The sequence below is a fragment of the Caloenas nicobarica genome, chromosome 1 (genome assembly GCF_036013445.1).
Source record: "Caloenas nicobarica isolate bCalNic1 chromosome 1, bCalNic1.hap1, whole genome shotgun sequence".
NCBI classification, from domain to species: Eukaryota; Metazoa; Chordata; class Aves; order Columbiformes; family Columbidae; genus Caloenas; species Caloenas nicobarica.
This window is the reverse complement of record NC_088245.1, coordinates 214,375,189-214,394,093: the sequence shown is the minus strand read 5'-3', so window position 1 is coordinate 214,394,093 and position 18,905 is coordinate 214,375,189. Positions and strand designations below refer to the sequence as shown.

The following is an 18,905-nucleotide window of genomic DNA, read 5'->3' as shown; positions in this document are numbered from 1 at the left end:
AAAAACGCAGCAGTTTTTCTGACAAGGTGGTTTTTGCGCAGGGATGGGTGAGCACACCTGATTTTCCAGGAACTGCAGAGCACAACAGCAAGCAGATGTTGTTTTCAGGTATTGGTGCTTTCAGGCTGGAAGCCGCTGCCTGAAAAGCTGAATCTTGTCACCAACATTGATTTTCCAACCTCAGGAAGGGGAAAAATGGTTTCGAACAAGTTACAAAACAACGTACATTTTATCCAGGAGGACCAAGGTGTGGGATGCTTTATTAAACCCTGGCCTATAGCGCGGACTAAATTTTGGGCACCTTCTTGGCCACGCTCTTTGCCGGCAGCTGGAGCTGTTTGGGGCTCCCTTGCTTGGATGTTGCCGCTGCGAGGAGAGCTTTGATCACCTGCTCCTCGTCCTCGCTGAGGGTTGCGGGGGGGATCTGGAACATCTCCTGGAATTCCCTCATCAGCCTCCATGCTTCCCGGTACGCCCTGGGGCTGGATTTCTTCTTTTGCAAAACAGACGCTGGAAAAGGTGAGAGTGGAGGGATGAGGTGGCTCCTCGGCTGCAATATTTGATCTTCCTTCCCACAGCTCCACCCGCCAGCGGCCACAGGTCACTCCTGTCCCCGCAGCGTGGGGTATGTCACCATGGCAGGGACACAAAGGTGGCTGCTGGGATCCTGGCAGCCACATGAAACATGGGAGCCACAAAAGCAAAGGCACCGCTGGGCTCAAGTAGCTCAAGAGTAAGAGACATGATGGGTTCAAGCTGGGGCAGTGGCTTTTACTGTAACCTGCAAAAAGTGCCTCATTTTCTTGCCTGTCATCCTCTGCTTTTCCTTCTTCAGTGCAAGGAAAAGAAAAAGTACCACGCAGTAGCGGGTTCCTACTTGCGCTACCAGTTCAGGATTGTACAGAATCATAGAATCATTTTGGTTGGAAAAGACTCTCAAGATCATGGAGTCCAACCGTTCCCCCACCCCTGGCACTGCCCCATGTCCCTGAGAACCTCATCTCCGTCTGTCCAACCCCTCCAGGGATGGTGACTCCACCACTGCCCTGGGCAGCCTGTTCCAATGCCCCACAGCCCTTTGGGGAAGAAATTGTTCCCAAGATCCAATCTAAACCCCCCGAGGTCCCTCAGCCGCTCCCATCACACTTGTGCTCCAGCCCCTTCCCCAGCTCCGTTCCCTTCTCTCAACTCACTCCAGCACCTCAAGGGTTTTCTTGGTGTGAGGGATATATGTTGAGATGGGATGTATGTTCAGATCCTGCCTCTGCCTCTGCGGTGCCGTCAACAAGAGAGACCAAGAACGCAGGAACGTACCCAGGGGGACTTCAGTGAAGGTCGAGGTGTTTCTCATGGCCGTCAGGATTCCTTCCAGGACCTCTGCTCTCGTCTGTCGGGCAGGAGGGCCAGGCATCCTCCCACGCTGCAAGGAAAATCAGGAGGATGCAGACTGTCTCCCCTCCACCCTCCGGGCTGATGATCCCTCACCTCCTTTTCCTCACCCTTCTCCCAAATTAACATGAGCCCATGGTTTTGCATGAGGTAGATGAGACAGTCTCCTTTTTCTTTTTTTTTTGGACCAAGCTGGTGCGGTTTAGATACCAAATTAAGATTATTATAGAGTAGTTTGGGTTGGAAGGGACCTTCTAAGCTCTCCCAGTGCCACCCCTGCCATGAGCAGGGACATCTGCACCAGCTCAGGTTGCTCAGAGCCCCGTCCAGCCTGGCCTGGGATGTCTCCAGGGATGGTTCAGCCACCACCTCTCTGGCCAACCTGGGACAAGCTCTCACCACCCTCAGGGCCAACAATTTCTTCCTCATGTCTGGCCTGAATCTCCCTCCTTTAGTTTAAAACCATCACCCCTCGTCTTATCAAAACAGGCTCTGCTCAAAAGTCTGTCCTCATCTTTCTTCTCAGCCCCTTAAAGGGCCACAATAAGGTCTCCCCGGAGCTTCTCTTCTCTGGTTGAACACCCCAACTCTGTCAGCCTGTCCTCCCAGCAGAGCTGTTCCAGCCTCGCATCATTTTTGAGCAGCACAAAAGATTCAGGGACTGTAATTCTACCATAACTCACCCTGCAGACCCAGCTTGGTGACCGTTTCCTCCACCTCCCTCGGGACAGGGCGGCTTTCTCCAGGGTGTTGGTGACAAGCAGTGACCCCCATGCTGCCCAGGGGCTCACATGGCTCTTGGCCATTTCCTGGTGTGCTGAGCTGCTCTATCCCTGGTAGGTGCCCCATCCCTGGAGACATCCCAGGCCAGGCTGGACGGGGCTCTGAGCAACCTGAGCTGGTGCAGATGTCCCTGCTCATGGCAGGGGTAGCACTGGATGAGCTGGGAAGGTCCCTTCCAACCCAAACTGTTCTGTGATTCCATGATTCTGTGATCCCAGCAGGTGGGTTCCCATGGTGGCTGCACACACCATGCCATGAGTGAGAGAGAACAGCGAGACGCCAGAACTGGGACCTGAGGCCAAGCTCAGGCTCTCAGGATCCATCCAAACACGTGGGGTGATCCACAGACACAACCATTCTCCCTTTGGAACTTCAGTTCTTCACCTTTTTCCGAGGCACGTAGGGCTTCTGTACACTGTCCAGTCGTGGCTTTGTGTCCCGGTAAACCAGGGGATGCTTCAGGATGTAGTACAGCGCTTGCACGTTCTTCTGTATCCCTGCGAACCAGAGGGAAAATAGGACAATAAAAGCCTTTGCTGCTTCTTTCTTGGTCAGGGTGGACCACATCATCCATCAATCTGCCAAGGCTTTTCAAAGCAAGAGCTCTCTGCTGTCGTCACTCACCAACTGGCTCAATAAAATCTGGGTCTGTGTCCCCACCGAGCAGCTCCTCGTAGCCTTTGTATCGCTCTGGAACCACCTGGGACCTTCCATCCTCACTCTGCTCACTTGTCTTCTCCAGCCTGCCCTCTGCCACGGGTCTGGGCAGGGATGTGGCCACATCCTCCACCTCGAAGCAGCAAAAGAAAATAATTCACAGCAGCTGATGGAATCAGCCAGAGCCTGTCCTGCTGTGGCCAGTGGTCTCCTGCGCTGGCACCAAGCCACACAGCCACCACCTCATCCCATCTCTGCTCAGCAGGACCAGGGGAGAGAGGGGCCATCCTCATGCCAGTGAAGGCTTTTTATTTTTTTTTCCCCAGATAATCCCAAGATATTCAGGGAAATCAAGTCTGAAAGCTGCCCTGGTGAGCACTAGGAGGGAGTTTTCCAGCAGATGCTGTAGGGAAAATGCTGGACTGATGAGCTCCTGCAGTTGGGGCTACACACCAGGCAGGACAGCCTTGGGTCACCCTGAGAAACAGGCCATGAATTCATGGTCACGGCGTTACATTTATGCATAGAATCATAGAATCATTTCGGTTGGAAAATACCCTCAAGATCATTGAGTCCAACTATTCACCCACCCCTGGCACTACCCCATGTCCCTGAGAACCTGATCGCCGTCTGTCCAACCCCTCCAGGGATGGTGACTCCACCACTGCCCTGGGCAGCCTGTTCCAATGCCCAACAGCCCTTTGGGGAAGAAATTGTTCCCCACATCCAACCTCAACCTCCCCTGGCGCAACTTGAGGCCGTTTCCTCTGGTCCTGGCGCTTGTTCCTGGGGAGCAGAGCCCGACCCCCCTGGCTCCAAGCTCCTTTCAGGCAGGTCAGAGATCAGAAGGTCTCCTCTCAGCTCCTGTTCTCCAGCTGAACCCCCAGCTCCCTCAGCCGCTCCCATCACACTTGTGCTCCAGCCCCTTCCACAGCTCCGTTCCCTTCTCCCAACTCACTCCAGCACCTCAAGGCCTTTCATGGCACGAGGGGCCCAAAACTGCCCCCAGGATTCGTGATTTGGCCTCCCCAGTGCCCAGCACAGGACGGTCACTGCCCTGGGCCTGCTGGCCACACCAGTGCTGGTACCAGCCAGGATGCTGGTGGCCTCTTGGCCACCTGGGCACACGCTGGTTCATGTTCAGCTGCTGTCACCAACACCCCCAGGTCCTTTTCCACCGTGCACTTTCCAGCCACTCCTCTCCGAGCCTGTAATGTTGCTTCTTGCTAATTCTTCCTTCCTGAAACCCCTTGCAGCCCAAGGAGGGTTATAACCACTGGTACCCATAATGTGTTCACACCATTCAATCACATAGGAAACAAAGATTCATCTATGGACCATTTCTGGACAAGCCCTGCAGTCCAGAACACTGACAGCCCATCCTCACCTGTGTCATGAAGAAAGATGCAACGTCCTCCTCAGCTGGGCCAGGAGAAGGCCTGGAGTCGCCCTCCTCTTCCCCCAGTGTCATCTGCTGTCTGCCAGTTGGGGTTGTGGAGCTGATGGGGGACAGCAGCCGGGCCGGACTGGGAGCTGCAGCATCTCTTGCAGTCTCCATCACAGCTGGGAGCGGTTTGCACAGAAAGGTCCTGACAGGAGCTTCCAGCATCAGCAGCCGTTTGGTGACTTTGGGGAGATGAGACGTGACCTGGGGGGACACGATAGATGTCCACACACACTGCCATGAGTGTTAGTGTGGGGTGGGGTCTGGAGGCTGGATGTTTGTCCTGATGGGACAGGGCAGCCCTGGCTCCAGGAACATCCCAGCAGCAGCTTCAGTCCCATTAGATCCCTCAGCCGAGGTCGATGAGCAGGATTGAACCCAAAAACTCAGTGAAAAACCCAGCCTGGGGCAGCAATAAGGGGGTGGTTGGACTCCCCAACCTCATCCTGAGCAAAATACCACCAAACCTTCCCACCCTTCCAACCCTGCTGGGATCTGTGTGTCCCACCAGCTCTTCCCAAGCTCCCCAGCAAGTCTGTTCACCGGCAATCCTGCCCTGACTATTACAGCAAGGGATTAATCCCTGCCTTAGGTAGGAAAAACCCCACGCTCCAGGGACACATCTGCCCTTACCTTGCGGCTGGCTTTGAGAGGAACGGAGAAGTGTCCCCTCCTCATGGCTACGCTCTTCTGTCGGACAAGTTTAATCCCCAGATTGTGCTGGAGGAGCCGGGTCAGCAGAGGCGGCTGCCCTGAAGGAGCAGAAGTTGCCCAGCGCTGCAGGCAGCTGGCACAAAGCTTGGCTCACTGTACCAACTAACCCCATGGCACTGCCCAAGCACCAGAGTAGAAGCCACCTGGTGTTGTAGGGAGATATTTTAGCCCTAAGGACATAATTGGACTGAGCTACGTGCCACAAAGGCCCGAGGAGCATCCCTGATCTGTTTTATTTACTAGTATACAAGTCACGTGCACAGGGAGCAATAACATTGCAACGTTTCATCAGCATCCTTCTGGCTACAGCCAAACGTCACCTACCGAGGCCACAGGGACACCTGGACCAGCTTCAGACAAACCCTTTGTGGGATGAAAATCATTTGGGGAGTAAAATTTAGCCTGAGACTGCACTGCATCAGTCACAGATGGGCTGTTATGGACTTTGATGGGGCTGGGAGCAGCAGGAGGGCATTAGAATAATTTTGATTGGAAAAGACTCTCAAAATCAGCAAGTCCCACCATTCCCCCAGCCCTGGCACTACCCCGTGTCCCTGAGAACCTCATCTCCATCTGTTCAACCCCTCCAGGGATGGTGACTCCACCACTGCCCTGGGCAGCCTGTTCCAATGCCCCACAGCCCTTTGGGGAAGAAATTGTTCCCCACATCCAACCTCAACCTCCCCTGGCGCAACTTGAGGCCATTTCCTCTGGTCCTGGCACTTGTTCCTGGGGAGCAGAGCCCGACCCCCCCTGGCTCCAAGCTCCTTTCAGGCAGGTCAGAGATCAGAAGGTCTCCCCTCAGCTCCTGTTCTCCAGCTGAACCCCCAGCTCCCTCAGCCGCTCCCATCACACTTGTGCTCCAGCCCCTTCCCCAGCTCCGTTCCCTTCTCCCAACTCGCTCCAGCACCTCAAGGGCTTTCTTGTCATGGGAGGCCCAAAACTGACCCCAGGATTCGAGTTTTGGCCTCACAAGTGCCCAGCACAGGGAACAGTCATTTCCCTGGTCCTACAATTAACAGCATTTGCAAGACCAGTGCTCATCCGCATTGCTCTTTAGAGAGAAGCAATGATTAAACCACCTCCCTGAGGGCCTGGGCCAAGGCCAGCAGGGCAGGAGTGTCCAAACACCGAAAGGCAATGCTGTCCCTGTCCCAGAGAGCTAAACATGAAGGAGGGACAAAGCAGGAGCCTCGAGATCAAGGTAAATGAACCATCACCAAATGGACCATGACACCCCACAGGGCCAGGCTCACACTGTACCTCTCCGGGTGGTGGTAAGAGGGTTGTTGTGAAACGTCAGCTCCTTCAGGCATGGGAAGAAAGCCACAGGTAAGAGAGCTGTCTCATCTGCAATCTGCAAGATAAAATATAGTTTATTGTTTGCTCTAAGCATTGAGTCATGCCAGAGGCTGTAGAGTTTCATCCCAACCCTCCTACCAAAATGTGTCACTCCAGTGCTTGGAAGAGCTGCAAGGTAAAGAGGCAGAAAATGTCTTGCCTTTCCACCCTGAAGTCCAAACCACAGCCTGGCAAGAGCACAGCAGCCAAAAACCAGCTCACCAACAAGGCAGTGACCTAAAACAAGGTGACGACACATGGGGAAAGGCAGCAGAGCTCACTTTGCAAGCAAGCAGAGCCACACCATCACGTCCCAAGGGGATGCCACTCGCTGAGTCGTGATAACTTGGCTCTGCCAGCTCACCTGGCTGGGAATCAGCGTGAGTTAAGTGCTGGGCAACAGCCAAAAGCACCATGAAGGGAAGGTTAAATGAACACGTTACTTGTCTGTTGGGGCACACAGAGAACCCAGTGTGGTATAACCTGACACTAAATCAGCACTAAGTTCTCGATGAGACACCACCATCCATCATGCAGCTCCAGCAAAGGATCAGTCCGAGGGGAGGGCACTCATAGAATCACAGAATCATTTTTGTTGGAAAAGACCCTCAAGCTCATTGAGTCCAACCATTAACCCAAGCCTGGCATTACCCTACATCCCTGAGAACCTCATCTCCGCGTTTGTTCAACCCCTCCAGGGATGGTGACTCCACCACTGCCCTGGGCAGCCTGTTCCAATGCCCCACAGCCCTTTGGGGAAGAAATTGTTCCCCAGATCCAACCTCAACCTCCCCTGGCGCAACTTGAGGCCGTTTCCTCTGGTCCTGGCGCTTGTTCCTGGGGAGCAGAGCCCAACCTCCTCTGGCTCCAAGCTCCTTTCAGGCAGTTCAGAGATGAGAAGGTCTCCCCTCAGCTCCTGTTCTCCAGGCTGAACCCCCCAGCTACCTCAGCTGCTCCCCAGCACACTTGTGCTCCAATGATCCTTCACATATCCCATTTTCTGATTAAATCACCAAATATGCAGGTAATTTGGCCCCCTGAATAGGCATCCTGTGCCCCCTGGGAGATCCTGGATATCTGACACATCCCTGTGGGCTGGCAGATGGACAGAGCCGGGGAGAGCTGTGCCCCTCTGCAGCGGCAGCTGAAGGCCAAGGCTGTCTCCCAGGGAACAAGCAACTGCATATTTACATTTATTTGGAGCCACAAGACCCAAATCACCTTGTTGAAGGCCAAGCTGAGACGCTTCAGCCGAGGAAAAGGAGCACAAACGTCTCTGTTTGTGGAGGGAGCCAGCGGAGTCTTAGAGGCAGTTTGGTCTCCTTCCCTAGGAACAACCTTCAAGAGAGGAGGAAGAGGATGAGCAGAGACAGGGCTCAGGGGCTCTGGTGGCAGGAGACACCCCCAGTGACAGGACATCACTTCCCTGAGCCCAAACATGACTCTAATTTGAAGAGATTTTTGGTTCAGATTAACTTTGGAGGTTGTCTGGTTGCAGCTTGCTCTGGCCTCTGTGTTACTGTGGGAGCTCTGCAGGGAGTCACAACAAATGCATGAAATTCCCATCATCCAGCACTGAAAACGTGCGTGGACTCAGGAGGAAGCAGCTGAGCTCTCAGAGAGCGTGTGTGTGCGTGCACGTGTGTGTTACCCTAAAACATGCTGCGAGAGCTCAGCATCTCTGAAGCTCAGCCCCTTACTCAGGTTCTAATAAAAATCAGCATATTTGGCTTCAAGCACTCAATTCTGAATGAGCATGACATAAATAAATCCGAGGGGAAAAGATTACAGTGTTAAGAATGAATAAACTCTCTTCAGTCCCCATCTGAGCCACAGAACACGCTTCCCTGTGCAGGGAGGGCACACGGTCACAAGCAAATGGTGACCCAGCTTTTATTTGAAAATCATATAAGTTTAAGCTCCGGTGTCCCTTGGTTATAGGAAAATTTGCTCCTGATCTTCCCGATGAGAGACAATACTCGCTGTAAATCTTTGCAGGCACCCAGCGTCCCAGCTGTACCCACAGGCTGATTGAAACTCAGTTGAGAGATTTTGGGAAACAAAGTTTTGGAGCTCACACTCCCAAAATCACAAATGAGCCAACAGTTCTTACCGGCGCCAGGCATTCCTGAGAGTCAGAATTCCAAAGAAGCTCTGCAATGAAACATAAAGTGAGGGTTTCTGCATGAAGCCATAGCAAGGCTGGAATTATCCTGGAAAAGCAAATCAGCATCAGGCAGGATTTGGTTCAGTGGCAAGACGTGCCCAAGGTGAGGAGGAATCAGTCCCACTGCTTGGTGACAGCCCCATCACTCCAGGCGAGTTGCGCCAGGGGAGGTTGAGGTTGGATCTGGGAAACAATTTCTTCCCCAAAGGGCTGCGGGGCATTGGAACAGGCTGCCCAGGGCAGTGGTGGAGTCACCATCCCTGGAGGGGTTGGACAGACAGAGATGAGGTTCTCAGGGACATGGGGCAGTGCCAGGGGTGGGTTAATGGTCAGACTCGATGACCTTGAGGGTCTTTTCCAACCAAAATATTCTGTGATTCTGTGTCCAGTAAGCTCCCAGTAATTATAGAGGGACTGTACAGGTTAGTTGAGATGTCTGAAATGGTTCCGTGCATCCCTCCCTGACTGTTTTAATTTTGTCAAGCTGCTTTGCTCACCAGCAAACATCAAGCAGATCCTCACCCTGACATCACTGAGCCCTCTCCCACTGAAATCCCCCACGGTTTCAGCACAGGCAGGGAGAGGCAGGTGCTGCTCACCCGTCCTGTCTGGATCTGTGTCATTCTGTGACGTGACAGATCCAAGCTGTCCTTTCTTCATTTCCAGCTCTGCTGGCACCTCCGTGTCCTCCTGCTGCAGTGGCCGGGGCTGCTGCCAGAGGCTGCTCAGGGATTTGTACCACTCTGCCCTGAAGCTGTCACCATCCAGCGCCGGGTGGAGAAAGAACTGCCTGCTCTCTGCTTGGTGCAGGTAGGGGACAGCCGAAATCCTGTTCCTGTCCAGATTCAGCTCCCTCAGGCTGTTGGAAGAGAAAACGTGTGAGAAACTCCATGGTTGCTATCAGCGTACACACCGGCCATCTGTTCACCCCGGCACTTGCAGGGCAGGGAGCTCAAACTCAACCTGCCACCTCGCTGGGCTTCCCAGCAGCAGAGTAGGGGTGTCTGTGACACTGAGGGGTAGGAAGGCTCTGAAGAGAGATCTGGACTGGCTGGATGGATGGGCTGAGGCCAATTGTCTAAAGTTCAATAAGGCCAAGTGCCAGGTCCTGCACTTGGGTCACACCAACCCCAGGCAGCGCTCCAGGCTCAGGGAAGAGCGGCTGGAAAGTGCCCGCTGGAAAAGGAGCTGGGAGTGTTGGTGACAGCAGCTGAACATGAACCAGCGTGTGCCCAGGTGGCCAAGAGGCCACCAGCATCCTGGCTGGTACCAGCACTGGTGTGGCCAGCAGGCCCAGGGCAGTGACCGTCCTGTGCTGGGCACTGGGGAGGCCAAACCGCGAATCCTGGGGACAGTTTTGGGACTCCCATGACAAGAAAGCCCTTGAGGTGCTGGAGTGAGCTGAGAGAAGGGAACAGAGCTGGGGAAGGGGCTGGAGCACAAGTGTGATGGGAGCGGCTGAGGGAGCTGGGGGTTCAGCTGGAGAACAGGAGCTGAGGGGAGACCTTCTGATCTCTGACCTGCCTGAAAGGAGCTTGGAGCCAGGGGAGGTCGGGCTCTGCTCCCAAAGAACAAGCGCCAGGACCAGAGGAAACAGCCTCAAGTTGCGCCAGGGGAGGTTGAGGTTGGATCTTGGGAACAATTTCTTCCCCAAAGGGCTGTGGGGCATTGGAACCGGCTGCCCGGGGCAGTGGTGAAGTCACCATCCCTGAAGGGGTTGAATAGATGTGGAGATGAGGTTCTCAAGGATATGTGGTAGTGCCAGGGGTGGGTGAATGGTTGGATTCGATGATCTTGAGGATCCTTTCCAACCAAAATGATTCTATGATTCTGTGAATCACGAAAGCCCACATTAAACAGAGGGAGCTGATATGCAGCCTTTCCTAGTGCTGCTGTGTTCAAATAAAGGTTGAATCTGGGGCGAAGAAGGGAAAACTCAGAAAGCAATTGCCATTTGTCAAATCAGAGCTGGAGATCAGCAAACATGCATTGCAAGAGCTGAATTACCAACCACCTGCCGGGTTTGGCCGGCTCATGCTTTGCAGCAGGCTGTTTGCTTCCATTCAGTCCCATTTGCAAGACTAGAGAGATAAACAGGGAATTTTCTGAGTGAATCACAAAGATTTTGGTTTTTATTTGAAGCAGGCTACTGTGCAACAGCTGACGGAGGCAACTGCCAGCCCCCAAATGCCAGAGTCATCTGCTGCCAGGTGCGTCCTTACCTGCAGAGATGAGACAGGCTCACAAAGACGCTCGGGTCTGACAGGCAATTGTCATCCAGCGACAAGACCTCCAGAGACGGAAACCTTGAATGAGCAGAGCTGCGAATACAAGGAGGCTCATTAAAAACACGCTCAAGCAAAGACAGGTGAAAAATACGTAATTTGCTGTCATTGGGGGAAGATGTATCCACTGGGAGACTGGGCTGGGGCTGTTTTCCTTCTTTTAATAGAAAAACAATAAATTCAGTCTAAATTGGATCAGTCCAAAGGACCATCCAGCTCAGTGTCTTATCTCCAAGTATGGCAAACGGTGGATACCTTGGCATGGCAGTTGCAGCTAAGCTGTACGTGAGGGGTCTAATTAACGATTAATAAATAGCATCTTACATGGCTCAGCCACCCAACAGGGCTGCTGAATCCCGTCCAGAGGTTCCTCTCTAGCTGTCTAGCTCCTGGTGACAGCGGATGACCTGGGTGATCTCGACCTGAGGTGGGATAACACTTCCCTGCCACCCATCACTGACCATGAGATTATTTCATCTTCCAGTTTGCGAGGGAAGAGCTCTGCTGCCCACACTGATAAATCCCAGGCTGCCCACCCTCACTGCTCCAGAGAATCATAGAATCACAGAATGGTTTGGTTTGGGACCTTCCCAGCTCCCCCAGTGCCACCCCTGCCATGAGCAGGGACATCTGCACCAGCTCAGGTTGTCCAGCCTGGCCTGGGATGCCTCCAGGGATGGTTCATCCACCACCTCTCTGGCCAACCTGGGACAGGCCCTCACTGCCCTCAGGGCCAACAATTTCTTCCTCATGTCTGGCCTGAATCTCCCTCCTTTAGTTTAAAACCATCACCCCCCGTCTTATCAAAACAGGCCCTGCTCAAAAGTCTGTCCCCATCTTTCTTCTCAGCCCCTTTAAAGGCCACAATAAGATCTACCCGGAGCTTCTCTTCTCCAGCTGAACACCCCAACTCTCTCAGCCTGTCCTCCCAGCAGAGCTGTTCCAGCCTCGCATCATTTCTTGGGCTCCTCTGGCCCCTCTCCATGTGTGTCCTGTGCTGAGAACACCAAAGCTGGACCAGCACTGCAGGGGGTTTCACCGGAGCGGAGCAGAGGGGCAGAATCCCCTCCCTCCACCTGCTGCTCACGCTGCTGGGGATGCAGCCCAGGACACGGGTGGATTTCTGGGCTGCAAGCGCACATTGCCGGCTCATGGCCAATCTTTCACCCCCAGCACCCCCAAGTCCTTCTCCTGGGGGCTGCTCTCCATCGCTCCATCCCCAGCCTGGATTGATACCGGTGGTTGCCCCAACCCAGGTGCAGGACGTTGCACTTGGCCTTGTTGGACCTCATGAGGTTCACATGGACCCACTTCTCCTGCTTGTCCAGGTCCCTCTGGATGGATCCTGTCCCTCAGATGTGTCACCTGCACCACTCACGTTGGGGTCATCTGCAAACTTGCTGAGGGTGCACTCGATCCCACCGTCTGTGTCATTGATGAAGATGATAAAGAGCACTGGTCCCTGTACGGATCTCTGAGGGACACCACTTGTCACTGGTGTCCATCCAGACATCGAGCCGTTGACCACTACTCTGTTTATCGCCCTTCCCACCTGCCAGGCACATCCCACCAGCAGCTCCCCACCAAACAGAAGCATTACTGGCTGTGGACACTTACTCCCATGAGCCTGCCAGGTCCGGAGGCAGAGACCGAAGCCTGTTGCCCGTCAAGTGAAGAATTTTGAGCTGGGACAAATCTCCTAATGTCCAAATGTCTTGGGAGGACAAATTATTGTATGAGAGATCCAGATCCTGAAGGAAACGGAAGAAACAATCCTCTGGAGCAAAGGCCATTGTATATCACAGAATCAAAGAATCACAGAATGTTAGGGATTGGAAGGGACCTATCGGCTTTCCCTAGGTAGATATTAAATATTTAAGGAGATTTTCAGTCATGCTACTACCCGCCCTAGAGTGATCATAGAATCATTTTGGTTGGAAAAGACTCTCAAGATCATCGAGTCCAACCGTTCCCCCACCCCTGGCGCTACCCCATGTCCCTGAGAACCTCATCTCCGTCTGTCCAACCCCTCCAGGGATGGTGACTCCACCACTGCCCTGGGAAGCCTGTTCCAATGCCCCACAGCCCTTTGGGGAAGAAATTGTTCCCAAGATCCAACCTCAACCTCCCCTGGCGCAACTTGAGGCCGTTTCCTCTGGTCCTGGCGCTTGTTCCTGGGGAGCAGAGCCCGACCCCCCCTGGCTCCAAGTTCCTTTCAGGCAGGTCAGAGATCAGAAGGTCTCCCCTCAGCTCCTGTTCTCTAGGCTGAACCACCCAGCTCCCTCACCCGCTCCCATCACACTTGTGCTCCAGCCTCTTCCCCAGCTCCGTTCCCTTCTCTCAACTCGCTCCAGCACCTCAAGGCCTTTCTTGGTGTGAGAGGCACAAAACTGACCCCAGGATTTGAGGCTTGGCCTCCCCAGTGCCCAGCACGGGGGGATGTGTGATGCTATGAGTGTCTCTGACTTGCAGGGACCTATGGTGGGACTCTGCACCTTGGCAGAAGTGCTCAGGGCTGGTCCCTTCCTTACACATGCGACTCCTGGGACAATAGCCAAGAGAAAGTCAGAGAGCAGATGCTGCTGTAGCAAGGACAAGGGTTTCTGAAATGTGTGAACAGGAATAGCTTTGCCCAGGCATTAAAATAGGCCAGTTTCCCCAGGAGGAGCTCAAAGCACTTTCGAAATCAATTTAATATGAATTTTCACTCAGTCTTCCCAGGGCTGATTTGTCCAGGCTGTTAGCAAACGAGATCCTGGACATCGATCATGGATGAAGCTGGGATCCATGGGAAGATGGCAGAAAGGGGAGTTTAGGTGGGTCCCATCCCCACCTTTCGCTCACACAAAGGCAGCAAGGGATGGATAGGATCATCCCTGGCCTCGTGAGCCTTGGAAATTTGGTTCCCCATCACCTGGACACATGCCCACTAAGTCAAACCCCTGAGCAGGGTTACCAACAGCGTGTCGGAGAAACGTGGGAGAGCTTCGTGGATTTGGGGACCTCCCAAAGCCTGCAGGCAGGAGGAAGGCCAGAATCTGAGCGTACGGAGCTGACAGCCAAGCCACCAACAGTTCTTTGAATAAGACAAGGAGAAAGAAACCTTTTAAGATGGAACTTTATGTCCAGCAGCAATCAATAACCAGAAAAATCCAGGCAAGGACACCTCCTCAGAGAGCAAGCCTAGATAAGGTTAGTAGAGCTAAACCGGAGCCCAAGCTCCCTGTAGCAGAGACACACTCCAAACTGGAGTGAGACGATAACTCCAGCCATTATCCCAGACACAGTTTCTTGTTCTTAGGATCCACTTTGTCTCTTTTTCCAAGAAAAAACAACCTGACCCCTTTGGTGTGTTAGAAAAGCAGCCTGTAAGTTGGGAAAACTGTAGGCAGATATTTGGAGAAGAGGAGGATGGGATGCAGAGAGGTAGAGCACAGTGTGGATGAGGATGGGGATCTGCCGGGGACCACAGAGTGTCAGGGATGACATGAGTGGCTGACAGACCACGGAAAGGATCACGGAGAAACAAGGAGTCTTGTGGCAAGGGGGTGAGCGGCGGGGATCTGTGAGAGATTGCTCTGCAGGATGGGACAGAGCAGAAAGGACAACCCAGAGTCATGAGGATGCAGGAAGAGAATGACCCTGCAGTTTCAGAGAACTCACACAGCAGGGACACACATCAGTGCTACATGTAGGCCTCAGTCTGACAGTTGGGAGGAGATGAATAAGGTCTTGGATGCCCCTCATCTAGGACCAGAGGAAATGGCGTCAAGTTGCGCCAGGGGAGGTTGAGGTTGGATCTTGGGAACAATTTCTTCCCCAAAGGGCTGTCGGGCATTGGAACAGGCTGCCCAGGGCAGTGCTGGAGTCACCATCCCTGCAGGGGTTGGACAGACGGAGATGAGGTTCTCAGGGACATGGGGTAGTGCCAGGGTTGTGGTAACCGGTGAACTTGATGATCTTGAGGATCTTTTCCAACCAAATTGATTCTGTGATTCTATCTTACTTCCAAATGCAGGAAGTCTCCAGCGCTGATTTTCAGATTTCTTAGTCCGTTCAAGGAAAGTTCCAGTTCCCGCAGTCCTGGAAACTTCCGAAATGGCTCTGCAATGGTGGAAAACATTCCTGTGAGTGAGGAACAGCAGTAACAGAACAAACCGTGTTTCACCCAGGTCTGGAATGGACCAAAACCAACAAGAATGAGAGCTCTACTATTATCAGAGGGCAAGTTTTAAAGAAACTGCCCATTCAGGTAGATGTTTGTCCATACAATACGTGATGCCCCACCGCTCCTTAGACATTTGGTTTGCTTTCATGCACTTGCTCCCACCACAGATTAGATTATTGCTTGAAGCCACATTTAGCTTATATGTTTTACTAGTTATTCAACTGATCTCCCTTTTTCTTTCTTCAAATTAACTGAGTCCACAACACTGCATTTGGACTCACCTCCCAGCTCGACCATTAACCTTCCGAGCCTTTGGGACAAGTCGTTTCATTATTTGATGCTTATATATATTAAATGGGGATTTTTCTTTGTAAAGAGCTTGGTTTTCTAATAATGAAAAGGATACCACAGTGGCATGCAATTATCGTTACAATAAAGGGAATTAATGCAAGGATTTCAGTAACAGGAAAGAAGCAATTCTGTAAAGTGCTGCATGTGTATCTTAATTCTCTTTGTAAAGCTCTAGACCTTTGTTCAGACAAACATAAGCTTCCCCGGGTTGAAAAGCAGTGTCTATTTTTTGGTAATGCAATCCCTTACCTAGTGTCAGCAGGTTCTCAGCAGCATTTATAAAAGCAACGCAATCAAATTTCTCAAAATCTTCTTCTTTAGCCTGAAAAATACATGATGGAAGGGGGGAAATAATTCTGCTCCAGCCCTAAACTGGTCTAAAACAACCGGATTTTTAATATTCTTATAATGCCTAAGTAATAGAATTTCCCATAATTAGGTCTTCATTTTTTTTCTGATGATGGAGAGCATCCTCAGAGTGTGTGCTTAATGCACAGCTGCCTCAGTGACCAACATCCAGAAGACTTGGACATAGTTGAAAGAACCCTAAAAAGACACTAAGAACGCATCAGCAACTTATTGCGAGTTAGTTATGAACCCAAATAAAAGTCCCTTCTCAAGGGAACCCAAAGAACAGCATTTTGTGACGGGATGTAAGTGGGGAGGGGGCTACACCCAATGAAGACCACGTTAATTTTGTGATGAAGACACAGTTCAAAAGTTTGTAGGACAAATCATCCAAGCCTGTTCACAGCTGGCTGGCTCACCTTCCCCGGCAAGGAATATACCTGCATTTAATGTGATTTTTCTCTGATCTCTGGACACTCGTGTGCTAATGTAGTAATTTTTTTAGCTTTTAAAGCAGTTTCCCTAATGCTTCTTGAGTTTCTGATACTCACCAAGACCAGATTTTGGCTGCTTATGTTCACAAAGCAAAGGTCAGATGGGTTCTTCAAACGGTGGTGCTTCATCTGGGAAAAAAAAAAAAAAAAAAAAAGCGGGGAAAAAAAAGAACCACAAATTATTAGTTTTGTATGTCACGTCCTGGGACCTGAGCCCCAAAACCAGCCCTTGGCTTCCCCCCAGATGAGGGGGGCACCTTGTTCCTTGGATTGTAGGAAGGGGAGAGAATAATAAGAAATCTGCACTCACTAGAAATGGCTCATCTAGGACATTGTCTTCATTCTTTTCTTTTACAGAGGCAGAATCTGGGCGGTTTGTCCTCTGCTGTGGTGTCTTCCCCGTGGTCCCTTTCTCAGTCCAAGCCCTTGGGGTAGCTCTGTGTGCCAGCACCCAGCGCCCTGACACAACAACAGACCGAGGCAGAGCCTTGATTTCAGCCCAGCGCTGAAATCCAGCACTTTAAAATACCCTGTATAGGGAAATACTCAAGTATAAAAGGTCCAGCGACCATGAATTTAAGGTAGGAACATTAAAGCTATAGCCAGAGCCATGGAAGAGAAAAAACACGATATTTTATAGATGGTAATAGAGCCCTTGGTTGCAGACATGGAAATGTGGGCTGGAAGAAACTTCCGGAGATCTCCAGTCCAACCTCCCACCCAAAGCAGGACCATCAGCAACGTCAGATCAGTCAGTTGTGTCTTTGTTCAGTGACTTTGGGTATTAGGAAACATTTCTCCACAGAAAGGGTTGTAAAGCACTGGAACAGGTTGCCCAGGGAAGTGCTGAAGTCACCATCCCTGGCGGGGGTTAAAAGATGTATAGATGAGTTTCTCAGGGACATGGTTTAGTGCTAGATATAGGTTATGGTTGGACTGGATGGTCTTAAGGGTCTCTTCCAACTGAAATGATTCTATGATTCGACCACCTCCCGAGGTAACCTGGCCCAGAGCTGCACCTCCTCCCAGAGAAATTCCTCCTAACGTCCAACCTAAACCTCCCAAGGAGAAATTTTTGCCTTAGTTATGCCATCTGCCACCGTTAAGAGGAGCTGTAGCTGTAAAGCCACCATCAGATCTCCCCTTGGACTCCTCTTGGCCAAACAAAACCAGCTCAGCACCCTCAACCTCTCCTGGAAGGTTTTGTGCCCCTGACCAGCCTAGGAGATCTCTCTCCATCACTTCTCAAATGTTAGAAGACATTTCTGCCATTTCTAAGCATTTAATAGATGTGACTCTCAAAGCCCTCATTTAATAGACACTCTAGACACCCTGCCCTCTTCATTTCAATGAGATCTTAAATTATTTTAAGACTTGCTGGGCACTGTTTTAAGTTCTGTTATCTGCGTTATCAGCTGTGATGTTGATACAGGAAACCGCAGCTGAATGTTCCCTCTATCTGCCCCAAAAACAGGGTGGAAGGTGGACCTGCCCCTGTGGACACGATGTTATTCTGCAGGGAGGGTTTACCAGCAGCACTTATAGCGTCACCTTCTTTACTTGCACGTAAAATGTTCCTGGCAGGGAAGCAGTTCGTTGCATAGTTGCTTTCATCACCCGTTTTATAGAGTTTTGTCGTAGCCATCTTGACTGCAGCATTCCTGGGGAGAGTGGGGAAAGAAATAAATGGGTTAAAATTTTCACTGAGTCTAATGTTTCTTTGCTTTAAACAGCTCTTTTCAAGGGTGGCCACAAACGAAGTGTCAGCCTGGAGGCAAAGAAACGCTGTCAAGGACATGAGGAGCATCATCTTCTAAAACGGAGAAATAAATGAGGTGCCAGGAGCGTGCACATGGTTTAACAGCTCAAGAGGGCAAAATGCAGCCACCGGCCTCTGTGTGTGTGAGTCAGACTGTGTGGATGACGACTCCTGGGATTTCTGCTTTACCCCTCATTCCTTGTTCCTCTTGTCACTTGTGGTGACACCTGGAAAAGAACCACACTGGTCACCACTCCCCAAACCTCAGAAATAAATGTCGAAGGCGCTGCATTGTTCTTGTGCCATGCCCTGTAGCAGGAGATGGTCTCCCAGTGCCATCTGATGGTGCCTCCACATTTGGACACACCGATCTGACAAAGAATCATTGAATCACAGAAGGATTTAGGTTGAAGGGACCTCCCCAGCTCCCCCAGTGCCACCCCTGCCATGAGCGGGGACATCTGCACCAGCTCAGGTTGCTCAGAGCCCCGTCCAGCCTGGCCTGCGATGTCTCCAGGGATGGTTCATCCACCACCTCTCTGGCCAACCTGGGACAGGCTCTCACCACCCTCAGGACCAACAATTTCTTCCTCATGTCCGGCCTGAATCTCCCTGCTTTAGTTTAAAACCATCACCCCTTGTCCTATTGCAACAGGCCCTGCTCAAAAGTCCCCCACGCTCCTCACTACACCTCCTAAACACACCTCGGCGTGCACAGCCCATGCCCTTAACACTGCAAAACACCGACACCCACACACACCGCACACAAACACCCATGTCCATTCCCACACACCCCACGCACACCCACAAACCCACTCCCCACACTGGCAGACACCCACAATGATGCGCCCCCCGCACAAACACCCTCACACACCCCACATACACCTGCACCCAGGCACACCCCACACAAACACCCACAGACACGCACACCTCACAGACACCCACACCATTGTATCTCCATACAAACACCTTCACACGCCCCCCCCACACCCCATACCCAAACAC

General features: G+C 52.0%; 1 protein-coding gene across 1 annotated transcript; it reads right to left on the bottom strand.

Annotated features, from left to right (window-relative positions):
• Positions 1-286: 286 nt before the first annotated feature.
• XRRA1 (X-ray radiation resistance associated 1) lies at positions 287-17,786 on the bottom strand. Its single transcript, XM_065626839.1, has 17 exons — positions 17,672-17,786; positions 16,452-16,600; positions 16,199-16,270; positions 15,549-15,621; positions 14,787-14,884; positions 12,398-12,531; positions 10,718-10,816; positions 9,095-9,354; positions 8,442-8,482; positions 7,550-7,666; positions 6,251-6,344; positions 4,907-5,025; positions 4,217-4,477; positions 2,797-2,962; positions 2,557-2,669; positions 1,315-1,420; positions 287-510 (listed from the first exon to the last, which is right to left on the bottom strand). The coding sequence occupies exons 1-17, from the start codon at positions 17,784-17,786 to the stop codon at positions 287-289; spliced, it is 2,241 nt and encodes a 746-aa protein (XP_065482911.1).
• Positions 17,787-18,905: the final 1,119 nt, after the last annotated feature.